We start from the raw sequence: 16,812 nt of genomic DNA, 5'->3' as shown, positions 1-16,812 counted from the left end.
AACTGGAGCATTAAACTGGTAAGTGACTTCTAAGTAAAGGCATGTGTTCATGTGCAGGGCACCAGGGACTGTTCCAGTCTGTGGTGTGCTCCTCAGGCATTGGAGAGAGGACAGAGTTGCAGGGGCCAGGCTCTGCTGCCTTTGGGCCATGCCCTGAGGGCTGGCAGTGCCCCTCACACCTGTTGCTGGCACCTCCAATTCCAGAGTCCTGCCCTGGGTAGGAGCTAACCCATGAAGGCCATCTGCTTTCCAGACTGTGGTTACTCATGAGGTCTGGAGGGAGCCACCATCAGCAGGAGATGGAGGAGGGCTGGAGGAGAGGAAGGCTTTGGAGACAAAAGTGGGGGAGAGACCAAGATGCTGCAAGAAGGGTCCCCTTTCCCTGTCCCTGCTCAGTGGGACCCTCACCCATTGAACACAGCTGTCTTGGAGCTCCAAATCCTGTCTCTGCAGGGAGAGGGGAGGGGAGGGGAGGCAGAGGCTGGGGACAGAGCTGAGGACATTTATGGGGTGAGCTGCATGTTGCAAAGGAAAGGGGAGACACAGCCCTTGCCAGGAGGTGAGTCCAGGGTTTCTTCCATTTACACCTGTTTTTAGGTATCCACATCCTCTCCCAGAATCATGGATCCCTCTTCACCCTAAATTCAATGGGCTTCCCTCCTCCAGCCATTGACATCAGGGAGCCAACCCAGCTATCCTGTGAGCACCTCTCACTCCCCCATGCCACTTTCCAAGTCTAAAAGGGGGCAACTGAGAGCAAGGCATATCCCCCCCCACCCCCCTGCCAAGCTCCACAGCCCCATGCTGCCAGGAACAGGGAGGTCTGCCTGGCATGGCCCAAGCTTCTAGTGGTAGTGGTTGTTCATGTTGTTGAGGTGAGAGGCTGCCATGGCACTGAACGGGGCAGAGGGCTGCAGCCCGTGCCCAGGGTAGAGAGATGGGCTGGAGCCAGGCCAGTAGGAGAAGCCAGCCGGCGTCACGCTCGAGGTCATGAGGTTGAGTTTGGAGATGCCAGAGAAGGGCAGCGGGGCCAGGTTGCCCTGAAACTTGTAGAGGGCGTGGTCGGGGGCGGCCGGCTGGCACACCTGCGCCAGCCCGTGGAAGTCGAACTTGTAGGCGTAGCGCTTGCCGTGCACCTTGGTCATGATGTTCTTGTCGTAGTAGTAGCGCAGCGCCCGGCTCAGCTTGTCGTAATTCATGTTGGGCTTGCTCTTGCGCTCGCCCCAGCGCCGCGCCACCTCGTCGGGGTCGATCAGCTTGAACTCCCCGTTCGTGCCTTCCCAGGCGATGCAGTTCAGGTTGGCACGGTCGGAGAGCAGCTCCAGCAGGAACTGCCACAGCTGGATCTGCCCACTGCCTGCAAGGCCAGGCCCCGGAGAGGTTAAAGCTCCCTCTCAGGCCACAACGAGTGGGGCAGGATGTGCCCCGGTCTCCTCAACCCCCTGCTACGTTGTCCCGTCCCAGACCCAGGCATCAGACATACCTCACTGCATCTTCCCTGTTCCAGAGACACAGAAGATGTCTGTTTTGCAGCATCCCTGCTCTATCCTGTCTCCCAAGCAAGAGCAGGAGAAGATGTCCCTGCACCTCAGGACAGCAGTAGGAGTGCAGTGGGTCTAGTTCCAGGGTTCTCATGTCCCTCCCACCCTCATCCACACCCTACTGAAGATGGATACCTGCTCATTGGCTTTGTTGTGAGGATCTGATTCTCTCTCTTGCAGCCCTAAGAAGGTGCTGCCTTGACAGTACTTAGATTGATCCCAGCACCAATGTTCCCCAATTTCACCTCAGCTTCAAACTGGGTGGGTGACACAGCACTGCCTTTGCCCATGCTTAGGGGCACTGTGCCCTGCAAGGATTTCCCCATAGTGAGACAAAGACAGGGTGGGAACACTACTCTGATCCGTACCTCTGGCAGTTGCAAGCAGATAAAGGAGAAGGAGAGACCAGGGCAGGGCCTGTTGTAGCTTTGAATCAGGCACCAATGGTCCTTATTTACAGAGGAAAATTGCTCTCTGTGCCATGGCCCTTGCACCCACAGCTTGCACTGAGAACCACCTTTGGTAAGCGCCCAAGATGCCTTTGTGCCCAAGATGTCACTGTGTGACAGGAGCCTGTCACGCTGGGACACATCCATGGTGAGGCATGACAGGCTCCACTGAGTCTGTCCTGAGGTCATAAGAGGTGAGGGTCCCTGGGCACAAAGGTGATGAGCAATCCAATTTCTAGGACTTATCCGCCCTGCAGAGCAGTCCTGCACTTACCAAGATGCTCCTCCACCCCTCCAAGCATCATCCCCTGCACGTCCCTGCTCCCAGCCCAGGCTCCTGCAGCACAGGCCCTTCCCACAGCAGAGGCAGGATCTGCCTCTCATCTTTCCTTCCCACCGTTTTGTCTAAAGGTGCTTGGATCCCCCACGGAAGTTTGGCACCCACAAGCCCTGCAGCAGGCAGTCCCACAGGTCAGCTACATTTCCCACAAAGAACCACCTTGTCCTGCTTGCTTCACACCCACCTATTTTTCCTAGTGCACCTCAATTCTCCTTCTGGAAGAAGCAGGGAGCTGCTATTCCTTACCCATCCTCATTCCACCAAGTGGTACCCAGACATCCCAACCCAGGCACATAAGCTCAGGACTTATGTGCTAGGTTGGACTGGATGATCTTGGAGGTCTCTTCCAACCTGGTTGATTCTATGATTCTATGACTTTCCAAGGTATTGTGTTTGCAAATCTCCCATCCTGGAAGGAAGGTGCAATATCTCTCCTCCTCAGGGTACGCTGACAGCCCTTGCCTCTTATCTGGCTCCACAGCCCTCACCCTGAGCTCCTGCTATCCCTCGGCCATGGGGTTCCCTCCTCAACTGCAACTGGGTGGGGTGGCGAGGTTCAATCCTTCCTACCACAGAAGGGCAGCACCTAGCAGCTCCCAGAGAAGACCTCCTGGGATCCAAAAAGAGTCCTTCTCAGCATAGCTCCATGCACAGAATACAGATGAGTCAGAGTCCACAGTACAGAGGCAAAAGGTTCCCTGCCCACTCAAAGTCCCAGCTTTACCCTCCCTCCAACTCCTAAACCAGGGTTCCCCTTTGCCCACCTAGAGCATCCCCTAGCCCCTTGTTAGGCAGGCAAGCCACATGGCCCAAACGCCACGGCTCTGGCCCTGTGACTCCCTGATGGCCAGCCCTGCTGCTCTCCCCAGCAGGCTTCGGGCTGCTCCCTGGCAGACCCCCAGGGCCCCTGGGCAGCTCTGCCCGGCTCCCGGAGACGGCTCGTCTCCCTGCCTCAGCTTCAGCCCCTCACTGGCACCACCCTCCCGGGTGAGTTCTCGCCTAATTCCCTGGCTCCAGAGTACAGCTTGCCCAAGCCCGAACGAGTCCCACTAGCTCCCGGGCTGGCTGACAGCTGCTTCCCCGTCAGATGTCCCCGGAGCACTGGGAGAACCAGCGGGGTTCCCGGGGCGATGGGCGCCCCCACTCCCTTTCGCTGCAACGGGCCGGCGGTTCGCGGCCGTCGAGGCTCTGCCGGCGGGGCTCAGCCGCTCTCCTAGTGGGTTTCGACGGCGAGATGTTCCCCGCACAAGCAGCCCGTAGCCATGTCCCGTGTGGGTACTGTTCCACACACGGACGGGGGTCCCCGACGGCTGCGGGGCTGGGGAGGGTGCGTGTGCCCCGAGAGGTGCCGGCTGCGGGCCGGTCCCGAGGAAGGGGCAGCGGTGCTCTTACCTTTCTGCACGCCTGGGCTGAGAGACCCCCACGCCTGGCTCTTCCCGTCTTTGAACAAAGTTTCTCCGACTGGATCTGGGGGTGGGGGGTGGGGGGAGGGGGGTAAAAGGGGAGCGTGTGGGAGTGGAGCGGGGGCTGGAGCCAGGCGGGACTTCGACCCCCCGGCGCCCACCCGCGGGCAGCCTCCCCGCAGCCCCCGGCCGCTCCCCCTTGCCTGCCCAGCCGCCGCCGCAAAGCCAGGAAACGCGTCCAGGAAAAAGGAAATCCGATTTCCGACCGAGCAGGGGAAGCTTTTAAATAGGAATAGAAAATCCCGCGGGCTGGGGCAGGGAGAAGAGACGGAGCGACGGAGAGAGCTGCGGAGCAGACGGAAAGGGAGAAGAGACGGACGGGGTGGAAAGAAGGACATGTGTCAGTGTTTGAGGAGCAGATGGCTGGGGAAAGGAGAGGTAGATGGAAGCGTGGATGGAAGGAGGAAAGAAGGAGAGGTGGGTAGATGGAGGGAAGGACAAGAAGAGGCAAAGAAGGATGAGAGATGGATGGAAAAATGGATGGATGGATGGATGGATGGATGGATGGATGGATGGATGGATGGATGGACGGACGGACGGACAGACAGGCAGACGGGCAGCTAATGGGTAGATGGGTGAAAGAACAGGATGATGGAAGAGTCAGAGGGGAGATAGAAGAGATGACTTGTAGAATAGACAGAAAGAGGGATAGAGGGACAAGTGGGTGGGGTGGAATGATAGAAGTACAGAAGGATGAGTAGGTGGATGGGTGAGTTCGAAGGACAGAAGGGTGGATGCAGGGACAGTAGGACAGGGAGACAGTGGGTGAATGAAGGATGGAAGGGAGGATGGATGTGCAGGCGTGGAAGGCAGTGAGGGTGGCTGGAAGGAAGGACGAAGGGATGGTTGAGAGGCTGGAAGGCAGGAAGGGAGGACGGACAGAGGGAGAGGGGAAGGCAGGGTGGGCGCTGGAGGAAGACAGGACAGAGAAGGGCCCCGGGGCAGCCACCGGGCAGGGCGGGCGGGGCCCGGGTGCAATGCAGGGCAGCGGCCGGGGTCCGCCCGTACCTGGCAGGTACATGTTGAGCAGCAGTGGCACCGCTCCGGCGCCGTGTCTCATGGCAGCTGTGGGGGCGGCCCGCAGGCTGCATGTTTTAATATTCCTGCCCCTATTATTATTATTATTATTCCACTTTATCAGGGAGCAGCTGATGGCGAATAAATGGCAGCGGGACGGGCAGGGGACGGGAGAGGCGGGGGTGAGGGGGGGGAGTTTCCAGGCAACTCGCAGGGGCTCGGGGCCCCGGCTCCAGCAATTTCCTTTGCTGTAATTAAAGCGGGCGCTGCCCCCCCCCAACCCCCACCCCAACCCCCGGCTATCGGGCCCGCATCAGACTTTAATCACGGCCGCGGGTTTCTATGGAGAGAGCTCGGGCCGCTTCCTGCCTCTTCCGCCTCCTTAACTCTTCGCAAACACGGCGCTGCCACCCCGCCGGCAGCGGGGCTCGGGCACTGCTTGGAGACCGCCCGGGCCCGGCCTCCTGCTACCGCCACCGCCGACCCACTCCCCGGCCCGGCTGGCACGGTGCTCCCCGCGCTGCTGGCATTGCCTGCTTCTCGACGTCTCACCGCATGGAATCGGCATCGTCCCACCTCGCCTTCCTCCCTCCCTTCCAGCCACCCTGCACTGCCACATCTGGGGCTCACTGCCCAGCTCCGGGATCTGCAGCACAGTCCTGGGGGCTCCTTGCAACTGCCAGAATAGGTCAGTTTGGCGTCTCCTGTATCCCTCCATCTCCAGGACATTGGTGATGGGTTCCCTTTGCAGTGCCCAGTGCTCCAGGGTGCATAAGTGCATCTCCGGTGACATTAGGAGGTACCACAACCTCTCTGTACCCTCTCGTACAGTTCTTGCCTCGGGAAGGGTTAAGCCTGTGACCGTTCTGGGGTCCCCAGCCCTATTCAGATCTCTTGCTCACACTTATTAGGTGACCCCAAACACCCACCCAAACCTGTCCAACTGCTCGTCCTTGGCAGCCCTGGGTGTTGTAAAGGCAAGAGGGTGATATGGGGAGAAACAAGGAAAGGGTCTGGGGTCATCTCAGCTCCCCAAAGGCTTATCTGATCAGGCTTCCCCCCCCCCTCATCCATGATTCCATTTGCTATATGCAGCTGCAGGGAGACAGTGGAGTGTTGGCTCTTGACTAGGGAGGATAAAGCCATCAGTAATGGATTTGGCTGGTCTTGTCCCCCAGCCAAGAGTTTACCTTCCTCCTGCACCCTATGGCTTGAGGCAGCCAGGCAAGGTGCCAGCTGTGGGCACTAGCTCTGTTCCAATGCCATACAGTCAAGCTGTCCATCAGCCCATGAGCTCTCCCGTGGTGCTTCAGTGATGTCTAGTGAAAAGATGCTCTCTCATTCTGCACCTAGCCACACTGCCTGGAAGTGGTCATCACAACATGTGAATCCAAAGCAAATAGGATACACTGATGTTAGACTTACGGATACAATTTACCCTGCAGCTGACCTGTGTCCTGCATAAGAAGAAGCTGCAGTCCACGGGCAGCAACAGTCAGCTACTGTGTCTTGGGATATCACAGCCCAGTGGTGTTGGTGGGGGTGTCCAAAAGGTTTAGAAAACAGAGGGTCCCACGGGTACTAAGCTGGGCTCTGGATGCTCCACTGTTGCTGCCCATCTCCATGGGGGACAGAGGGCAAATGCTGGCAGAATGATGCACAAGCACAGAATAGAATCAACCAGGTTGGAAGAGACCTCCAAGCTCAGCCAGCCCAACCTAGCACCCAGCCCTGCCCAACCAACCAGACCATAGCACTAAGTGCCCCAGCCAGGCTTGGCTTCAACACCTCCAGGCACAGAGACTCCACCACCTCCCTGGGCAGCCCATTCCAATGCCAATCACTCTCTCTGCCAACAACTTCCTCCTAACATCCAGTCTATACTTCCCCCTGCACAACTTGAGGCTGTCCCCCCTTGTTCTGTTGCTGGTTGCTTGGCCCCTATGGTACTCCCCCACCAATCCTGTGTGGATATAACAGCCCTTAAAAAAAAAATCTGTCTTCCCCCAGCCTGTCCCTTGAGCAAACCTGAACCCCACAGAGGGCTGTTCTGTCTCTGTGCAGCCCAAGAGCCCTGGCTTCTCCCCTCACCCCTCTCCTCCCCAGCCTTTTGAGCCCCATCAGCCATTGTGCAGCTTTCCTGGCAGTGGCTCCACAGCCTCTCAGACTTGCTTTCGCTGCCTGAGTCACTGCAACAAACCGCAGGCAACGGAAAACAAGCCCCAGAGACAGCGAGGTGAGTTGGGAAGAGAGCCAGATCCACCAAACCCTTCTCCTTCTGGTAGTCCTGGTGACCGGGGTCCTCCCCCAGCAAACCTGCATGGCACAGAGCAATAAGTCAGGGAGTTTGGGCTGAGGACTCTGTGTCAGCCCAGAAGCAGTTTGGGATCACCCTGAGAAGCAGAGTTCAGACTGTGGGAGCTGGAGACAGGGACCCCCTGGGGGCACAGGAGCTGCAGATTCAGGGGGCCCTGGTAAAGCCAGAGTGCAAAAAGATCTACAGTGGAGCATAAGGGGACTGAGGGCTTCGAGAGCTGATGGGTGCAGAGGGGCAGGGAGTGTGGGGTCCCTTGGGAGAGATCCAGGATGCAGCAGAGCTGGGGCAGACTCGCAGGATTGGGAAGGGGCAGGGTACATGAGGAATAGGGGCCCAAGTCCACGAGAGAGCCAGAGGATTTGGCTTCAGGTCTATGGAGGATTCAGGGAGGTGAGGATTCAGGTCTGTGGGGACCGGACATGTGGAGCACCCAGATGGCAGCAACAGAAGGTCCCTTTGGCTGCAAGCAGGCAGTTTGCCTCCCGACCTCCCAACCCAGCACTTCATCCCTCTAGGACAGAGCAGTAAAGACCCCACATTTTGCTGTGCCCCCTCCCCAGCTCCCCCCAGTAGCAGCCCTCTGAGCAGGCGCCCGGAACAATTTCACCTGTCTGCTGGCGGTGTCGTGGAGTGGAGCCGAGCTGACGTGGCCTTGGGCTGGCTGCAGCCCGGCTGGGTGTGCAGGAATGTGTTTGTGCAGGGGGAGAGGCCATGGGGCCGTGGCAGGGTGGGGCTAGAAGGGACACGAAGGGGACAGGGGAGGGCCAGGGGCACCCTGTAATGGAGACGCCCCGAGGGGTGGGGACGTGCAAGTTGCTGGGACTTTTGCAAGGGGCTCACTGAGGTGCAAGAGGAGAGGGAGCAGAGGTGTGCAGGGCACACATGGCCACACTCGTGTGCACACTTGCACGCCAAGTCCTGTGTGCAGCGCACATGCCCTCGCACACACATCCCCCCCGGGCTCTCTGTGCAGCCCTGCGTGCAGGGTGTGCACACATCCATTGCCAGCCGAGTCTGTCCCCATCTCCTAGCACCCTTTGGAGCACCCACAGCTCCGGTGCCCCGAGTGTTTGTAGCGGCGTGAGTATGCAGGGACCCGGGTATCCAAGAGACCCAGCACTGTTCCACCATCCTGCGGCTTTAGAGTGTATGTCGTGGGTGATGAGACCATCTTGGGATCAGTACCTGGCCCCAGGAGGGCTCAGGGTGCTGAAGCAGGATGGAGGAGGAAGAGGCCAGGAAAGGGTGCTGGAAAAGGAGGAGGAGGCTGGGTGGGGCTCCAGGTGTACCTGAGCAAGCAGGAGCCGGATGCTGGCACGGATGTGCTGGTGTGGCCAGGCTGGGGGTGGGGGGACCTGTATCCTAAGGTTGCTGGGAGTAGTGAGCTGAGGTCCCTGCCAGGTCTGGGACATGCTCCTGAGGATCCTCTTCCCCTTCACGGTCCCTCTATAAACCGGTGGCTCCAGCCCTGCGGTAACTGTGGCCATCCTGTTCCTGGCAGTGTCCTGTCCCCCAGGGTGATCCCAAAGCTCCTCCCCGGGCTTGAAGCCTGCAGGGACATTCTTCTTTGCTCCAAGCTAGGGTGCAGAGAGCCCTGCTCTCTGTGAACACCTTATGTTCACAGGCTTTGTGGCAATCACTTTCCCTAGCACTGACCCTGTGAGCAAGTCCTGGGGCACAACCCTACTGAATGCACCCTCTTGGGAGCCCCCATTACAAGAGGGATGTGGAGATGCTGGAGCAAGCCCAGAGCAGGGCTAGGAGGATGCTCAGAGGGCTGCAGCAGCTCTGCTGTGAGCACAGACTGAAAGAATTTGGGCTGTGCAGGCTGCAGAAGAGGAGGCTCCCAGGGGACCTTCTTGTGGCCTTCCAGGATCTGAAGTGGCCTACAAAAAAGCTGAGGAGGGACTTTTGAGGGTGTCAGGGAGTGACAGGACTGGGGGGAATGGAGCAAAGCTGGAGGTGGGGAGAGTCAGAGTGGAGGTGAGGAGGAAGTTGTTGAGCAGGAGAGTGGTGAGAGGCTGGAATGGGTTGCCCAGGGAGGTGGTTGAGGCCCCATGGCTGGAGGTGTTTGAGGCCAGGCTGGCTGAGGCTGTGTGCAGCCTGCTCTAGGGTAGGGTGTCCCTGGGCATGGCAGGGGGGTTGGCACTGTCTGCTCCCTGTGGTCCCTTCCAACCCTGACTGATTCTGTGATTTATGATTCTTGGCTCCAGTCCATTTTTTTGCCCAGTGAGGCCACTAAGTTCCCATCTCCCCACATGGCAGAGGACAGAACCGTTCTGCATTCCCTGTTTGCTCTGCATGGACCAGAGGCAGAGCGAAGAGAGCTCAGGCCAGGGGGCATGTGGCCACAGGTCCAAAACCACCCGGGAAAAGGCAAACTTCTCACAGCTGCTGAGAGCTGGTGGCCAGCAGGGCCGGGAGTAGGCGCCCTGCATCCCACCCCCTCCCCCAGCGTGTCCCTCTGCATGGCAGCCCCTGAGGAGCAGAGCAGAGGCAGGAGCACTCCTTTTTTTGACAAATGCCTTTATTTGCTACCGGATAGAGGTCTATTGCACAGCAGCCCAGGGGCTGCGGGGCACGCAGCGCCACCCCTGCTCAGTGCTGGACACGGCGGATGGATTGGATCTGGTTGGTGTGAGCCTGGCTGCTGTATTCATTGTACTTCTTGAACTCACCGTTCTGTCTGTCCCGCTCCAGCACGTACTGGTAGCCCCTGTATCCTGGGTACTGGTATGCCACCCACCTGCAAGCAGAGCCTTGACTCAGAGCCCCAACCCGAATCTCCCTATCCCCTCCCCTCCTCTCCCTTCCCCTCTCCTCTCTGGGAGGGAAGGGACAGAAAACATCCACATCTTGACTTTTCAAGGGAAGGGGAACACTCTTTCATTTTCGACATCCCACTTGCCCACCCTTGGGGCTGTACAAGAGGGAAATGCTTGCCAAAGCTCTGCTCTCAGCTCCCCCTTCCCTCTCCTTGCCAGCAGAACTCACGCTCCAGCATTCACTTTGATGGATGCCACCTCCTTGTTGCCCCAACCCATGGCCTGCAGCGAGGGGTAGTCATCACTCAGCTCAAACTTGTGCCCTTGAAAGTTCTCAGCCTCGTAGAGGATGACTTTGCTGTCATTGTGGTTCTGTGGAGGAAAGAGCTGGGATGTCAGCGAGGATGAGGTGGCTCGCAGAGTGATAGGGGGTGCAGCATCCGGGGAACATACACCAAGGTACCACGGCTAGCCTGGGACCATGCCCAGCTTTGGCACAAGGCATGGGGGTGTCCTTCAGCTCAGCATCCCCTGGCTGTGCCATGTCAGGGCTGCCCAGAGGATGCTGCTGTCACGTCCCTGTGTTTCCAGTGGACATCTGCTGGTTAGAGTGACAGTGGCCACATCCTCTGTACCCACACTGTCTCCCGCCCCCCGCATCCTCACACTCCCCAAGGCTGCAGGACAGTTTCGGGGCAAGATGGGCTGTGGAGAGCGGTTCTGCTCCTGCTTTGTGGGGCTTTGCTGGGTGCTGGGCACCAGGGGGTTAATTGCTGGGACACTGAGCGATGCGGCACTGTCCCCCTCGTACCCAGCCCCCACATGCCTCTATCTGCACCGAGGAGCAGTCCTGCCAGTAAGGATTGATCTTATCACATCCCCTTTATTAAAGCCCAAGCATATCTGCCTGGTGATTATTAAAAGTTGGGGGGGCCCCCCCCGCTCGGAGGCACAGACGTGCCGCTGTTGCAAGCACCAGTGTCTCTGCAGATGGAGCGATAGAGGCTGCATCTGCCTGGGCACGGCTCGGGTACTCCATCGGGAGGGGGACAAACCCCACCCACCAAATGCACCAACCATCCCTTCGCTCCTGCCAGCTCCTCTCTGCTCATCCCATCCACAGGTATCTGAGGTGAGGTGACAAAGCCAGAGGACCCCAGCCTGGGAGGTGGCTGTCCAATGCACCAAGCAGAAGGATCTGGGATGGCTTTGCAGGATAAATTTCATCCCTAAGGAACATCCCAGGAGCCTTGCGGAGAGGCAGGAACCAGCGGGTGCAGCCACCCCTCCTGCCCCACAGCCCCTCCGTGGCTGCCTCGCCCTCCATGCCAGTCCCAGTAACCTCATCTCCTGCTGGGCTGCCCAGAGGAGGCACTGCCTGCCCAAGGCCTAATCATGGTGTCCTCGTAACTCACCGCACACTTGACGGGCCGGAAGGAGAGGAGGTGCTCGGTCCGGTAGCCGCTGTTCCCGCTCCAGGCCTCCCACCGGGGATAGTCTCCCTTCTCCAGGATGAACTGCTGCCCCTGGTACTCAGGGTACTCGAAGCCCACCCAGCTGGAGGGGAGAGGAGGGGGGAACTCAGCCTAGGGCTGGCTTCTCCCTCCTGCACGTGGGACAGAGATGTCCAGGCAGGGCATGGGTCTATCATGGAGGTTGGGGTTCTTGCTATCAGGAAACATCCCTTTTGAGAGTGAGCCCCCTCTCTCCAGGGCCACAGCCCTGCCTTCAACCCATGCCTTGGCTCAGCAGAGTTCTCCCTTCTTTGTAAATGGGGAAACTGAGGCACCACAAGAGGAGCAGGGAGAAAGAAGTCTCAGAAGGAGGCTGTGCCTGAGCAATGGCTCGGGTGTCCTGGCTTCCCGGCAGCCCCCTGGGATCAGAGCGGTGTGCGCTAAGGGGCCGCGGGGCTCAGAGGGCACTTACGGGCCGGACTCCACCTTGATGGAGCGGATCTTGCGGAAGCCGCGCTCCATGATGCTGGGGCACTCCATGAGGAACTCACAGCGCTTGCCCTGGAAGCTCTCCTCCTCCCATACTGTGATCTTGTACTGCCCCAGGGTGTCCATGGCTTCGCTGCTGGTCATGCGGGTCGCTCAGCTGCTGGCAGAGCCCCATGCATCACCCCGGGCAGGTGCCCACCATCAACCCCCAGCCATTCCACTGCTTGCCACCGAGCCTGGGATGCTGACCGTGCTGCCGTCACACATCCCGTGTCGTCAGCCCCTCGCCCTTCCGGGCTGCCCCATTCCCCTTCCCTTGGTGCTGGGGGATCTCTGTCCAGTGCCTCTCGAACTGCAAGGTGCACTTGCTGTGACCTATCACTCTACGGGACGTACCCAGGACTGATCCCAGCCTCCCTGCGACTGCTCCTGGAGTCGGCCAGGTGCAATGCCACCATACCCGCTGCGGGAGTGGCAGCGACCCAGGCATGGGTGTGGGGTGTAGCCCTAAGGCAGAGCAGCCCGACTCTTGCAAAGATAGGTGCCAGCATCCCCTCCTGTCCACACAGGGCACCCCTGTGTGCCATGCCACACCCCGCGGCTCACCCTTCCCCAGAGTGTGCACTGCGGGGTGGAGGTGGGGGGGGGGGGGCTTGGTGTAGGGGTCCAAAGGCAGCATGGCAGCGCCTATGCAGTGGGGGGGCTTGAGGGTTCACAGCCTGGTACTTACTTGGTCGGCAGGGCACAGTGGCGAAGGTGGCGGTGCCGGCGCCGGCTTTTCCCCTTGCCCTTTATAGGCGGGCGCCGAAGTGCCGATGGTGCATGCGGGAAGGGCGCTGTGTCAGCAGGCAGGGGATGGGGGGGCACGGGGGTGTGCGCCCACCCCAGACTCCAGCTGTCCATTCCAGTTAGGCAGTGTGGCGAGAGCAGCCCCCCCGTGCCCCGCAGGGCTGACAATGAAAGTGCTGGGCTGTGTTTGCGAAAAGGCTCAGGGCACAATGGGCAAAGGGCCTGACACACTGCTTTCCTTTCTGCCCCCGGACAATGTCCCTGTTTGGCCCGGGGATTAGGTAGCCAGCCTTTCCCAGGGCACACACAGCCTTTGCCAGGGTTGAGGCTGGTGGGAAGGAGGTGCCAGGGTGAAGCTAAGATTTGCCTGCTGGATGCCGAGGGGACGCTAATATCCTCACACTGGGACGCAAAGCTTGCCTGGGGCTGCATCTGCCCCTCCGCCTGGGGCTCTGCCGCCGAAAGTCCCTCCTCTGGCCAGACTCTGCCTTGCACGGCCAGAGCTGGCAGGGCAGGGACTCGGTCTGCACTGGCAGGGCTCCGTGTGAGGTGGCTGAGGAGCGGAGGAAGTGTTGGCAGCGGCACAACTTGGTCCATCCATGCTCTGGGAGATGTGCAACACCCTTAAGAGGTTCCTTTGTTGGCTCTGAAACGGACACTGATGTACACCAGTGAATGCTCCCTGCTTTTAGTGCCCTGGGCATGTCCCCTGGCCTTGCAATGGGCTTCCTTTGCTCCTCACATACCTCTTGCCCATGCATAGTGTGAGGAGACCAGCTTGGGGGCAGAGCTATGTCCTTCACCTGGGCAGCAGGATCAGCCCTGCCTAGGACTGCACCATGCCATGCAGACAATTTCAGTGCCTTCCACGAGGACTTGGACTGGATGAGGCCAGCTCAGGCTCGAAAGGAAGAAGAGTGCCTCGAGGAGCCTTGCAATCCCAGACCTGTTGGCAGCAGCATTTCCTGCAGCATCCCTCTGTAGCCTGCAGTGGGCTGTGTGCTCCCCACCCTCATCTCTGCAGGCACCGCGCTGGGCTGCGCGCAACGGCTGGACAGAGCACCCCAAACCTTCCCAGCTAAACCCCAGCCCTCCTGAGGATCCTGAGCAGAGGGTCAGCATTCCATGAGAGCCTGGCAGCGCTGGTGACACAGGTGCAGCTGGCACGGGTGTTAGGACGCCTGGCATCTCTGCCCCATTTTCAACCGGAATCGGGGACTGAGGGGCGATAGCAGGACCGAGCTAGAGGCAGGACCGGCCAGTCGCCTTCGTGTGTCCTCCACTGCTCGACAACGCAGAGGTTACCGCCCTGCTCCGGGGCCCGGAGCGCCGATGCCGTCAGGTCCCAGCAGAGGGTGCAGCCTGGCAGCGGTTGGAGCTGGCTCCAGCTAAGGAACCGTGGCTGGGAACAGCTGCTGGGGGGGCAGCCCTCAGCTTGCGATGCCCTGAGTTCACGTAACAGGGTTTGGGGGAGACACCCTGGGACGTGTCCGGGAGTGCAGAGGATGGAGGAAAGAATAGGAATGCTCTCCAAGGAGGGAAGGGGATGCATGAGGACAAGCAGACTCAAAGTGCTGGGGACACACACGCAGATTTGGGCAGCCCTTAGGGAAGCCAACAGCCTCGGGAAGGTGAGGCACGATGCAGAACTAGTGCACTAGAGGGCCAACCCATGCTGCTGCTGCCCCTCACCAGGACACTGTGGGCAGAGTGTCAGGCACTGGTTAGTTTGAGGCGCTATGGGGTGTGAGGACAGTCTGGGATGCAGTTATGGGATGCAGTACACTGCAGGACGTATTACAGAGCTTCAGGGTGTGAGGCACCACAGGATGTGTGGGGATGCTCTGGGCTGTTAATGGGAGTGTGTGGGGGGCACTCTCTAGTGTGCTAGAGGATCTATGGGGCATTGGTGGTGTGCCATGGGTGGCATCATAGAGTCATAGAATCATCCAGGTTGGAAGATTCTATGATCTTCCAAGATCATCTAGTCCAACCTAGCACCCAGCCCTGTCCATCCAAGCACCTCAATCACGTCCACACAACTCTTTGGATAAAAGAATTGAGGAGCAGGCCAGAGGCAAAACTGGGGGGGGAGCAGAGTGCAGGGGAGAGATAAACTGTCAGATGCAGGCTGTCCCCTCCCTCACTTCTCAGCATGTGCCACACGCTGGGATGTGCCTTCAGGCACCGCTCACCTCACTCCTATCAGCCACAATGGAGCCACAGCTGCGTCCAGGGACAGCGGATTGGGACGGGTCACCTATGAGGTACCATGCCAAAGGTCCTTCCCCACTGCACCCCAGAGTGCTGGCATGACCTGGCAACCCTGGAGCATCTCCCAATACCACTGGGCAGTCCCCGTCACCAGTTAAGCCCCACTGTGGCTGGTTGCCTTCTAGCCCCCAGTCACAACTGCCCAGCCAAGGGCAGGGGCAGGAGGAGGCTGGTGCGGGGGCGGGCAGCAGCCCTGCTCAAGGGCAGCTGCTAATCTTGGCTCTGGGAGCTGGGTAGCAGCAGCCCAGGGCCTCCTGCATAGGCTAATTTAATAAGGACCCCGTGTGGCTCCCGGCTCAGCCTGTTCCCTGCGCTAGCAAAACAGATCAGGTTTCTCTGTGCCACCCGGCACAGAGCGCGCAGCCGGCGGTGCTGGCAGGACAGACTTGCCCAGGTGTGCCATGCCGAGCCCAGACCGTGCCACCCCTAGTTCCCAGCCGTGGGGCTATACCTCTCACCCTGTTCAGGCAACGGTCCCAGGACGGTGCATGGCTTAAGGGGCTGAGCAGACTGAGAGGCAGCCTCAAGGGAGGTGATGCCAGCAGTGCCAGGGCATCCTATCCCTATGCCACATCTGGGACACGCCCAGAGTTCCTGGTGGCATGCTGCCTTGCTCATTGCTGTTATGAGGATCTGGGCTAGCTGATCAGGCTGTGACAAGTGCAGCATTTGGCTAACACCATGGGCTGAGTCCTGGCCACCATCCCCAAGCCCTGCTAGCTCCTCTCTCTTTGCCCTATGGGCTACACTATCACCCCAAGGGTCTGGAGGCCCAGGGGCTGGGCCAAGCAGGAGCAGATGGAGCTGGTGCCGGCCCCTGTTTGTCTTTCTTGCAGTTGCCTGGTGCTCTGTTTGTTCTGGGGAGAGCTTCCTGCTGCCAGGGCCAAAACAGGTGGCTTTTATTTGCAGGGTCTGGCTGATTAGATCAGGGGCAATATGTAATCATTCCCTCCACCCAGTCCCACCTCTGCCGTTTCTTCTCCTTTCTCCCCCAGCCTCATTTCCCTGAGAGATCATTCTCCTTGTCAGAGATGCAAGAACCTCCTTCCCTCCTCAAGCATCTCCCCTTCAGGATTGCTCTGAAGGCGGCCACCAGGATTGGTAAATCCCAGCCAAAACCTTCACTTGCACCTGCTGGGTTCCCAAATCCTGGAGCTGAGAGGCTCAATGGGGTCCCCAGTGCCACTTCTCCCTTTCTGGACACAGAGAACACACATGTGCAGGCAGATACCCACCAGGGAAGCCCTGCACAGGCGCTGCCTTGCACAGGTTGCCCAGCACATGCCAGCTGCTCTGCAGACACGTGCCCCCCACGCACCCAGCCCTCCCCTCCCTGCGGCCAGGAACTCCTGGGGTCACAAACAGCCTGGCAGATGTTGCTGGGATTAGCTCCCACACAGGCACAGGCTCCTGCCATGGGCTGCCAGCCCTTCTGTCCCGGGCACTCGTGCTCTCCAGGGACAAAGCTTGGGGTGTACCTGCCCCAGCCCCTGCTGCACCCAAGGCTGGATGAGTCCTTAGGGTAAGCAGACGGTGGGAGAGGAGCCCCAGTAAGGGTCAAGATGCTGAGTGGTCTCTGGGTACGACCACTAATGATCAGAGAAGGGTAGGGATTAGGTGAGGGGCACAGGTACTTGCAGCGTGAGGGGCACTCACATATTCCTGCTCACAGCTCTCTCTCACAAAGAGCCTGCTGAGGTGGTTTTCCATGCAGCACCTCTCACCCCAGGCTTGACTCTCCCCATGCACCCAGTCATCACTACCACCATTGGGTTGGCTCTTCAGACTTGCATGCCAGGTGCCCCTATCATGCTGGCCACCCTAGGCTCCATGTTGATAGCCCCTGGGCACTGCTGGTTGCACTATTCCCCCTCTCCCTGTGGAACTGTGGGTGCCCACTCTGCCCTGTGATGC

General features: G+C 59.5%; 2 protein-coding genes across 2 annotated transcripts; both read right to left on the bottom strand.

Moving 5' to 3' along the window:
- Positions 1-845: 845 nt before the first annotated feature.
- Positions 846-4,853, bottom strand: FEV (FEV transcription factor, ETS family member). Its single transcript, XM_064166158.1, has 3 exons — positions 4,802-4,853; positions 3,723-3,797; positions 846-1,357 (listed from the first exon to the last, which is right to left on the bottom strand). Exons 1-3 carry the CDS (start codon positions 4,851-4,853, stop codon positions 846-848), a joined length of 639 nt encoding a protein of 212 aa, XP_064022228.1.
- A 4,869-nt stretch (positions 4,854-9,722) lies between these two features.
- CRYBA2 (crystallin beta A2) lies at positions 9,723-11,979 on the bottom strand. The gene is made up of 4 exons (XM_064167621.1): positions 11,819-11,979; positions 11,308-11,449; positions 10,122-10,264; positions 9,723-9,873 (listed from the first exon to the last, which is right to left on the bottom strand). Exons 1-4 carry the CDS (start codon positions 11,977-11,979, stop codon positions 9,726-9,728), a joined length of 594 nt encoding a protein of 197 aa, XP_064023691.1. The 3' UTR covers positions 9,723-9,725.
- Positions 11,980-16,812: the final 4,833 nt, after the last annotated feature.

This window comes from Pogoniulus pusillus, chromosome 2 (assembly GCF_015220805.1).
Source record: "Pogoniulus pusillus isolate bPogPus1 chromosome 2, bPogPus1.pri, whole genome shotgun sequence".
NCBI classification, from domain to species: Eukaryota; Metazoa; Chordata; class Aves; order Piciformes; family Lybiidae; genus Pogoniulus; species Pogoniulus pusillus.
This window is presented reverse-complemented; position numbering and strand designations above follow the sequence as displayed.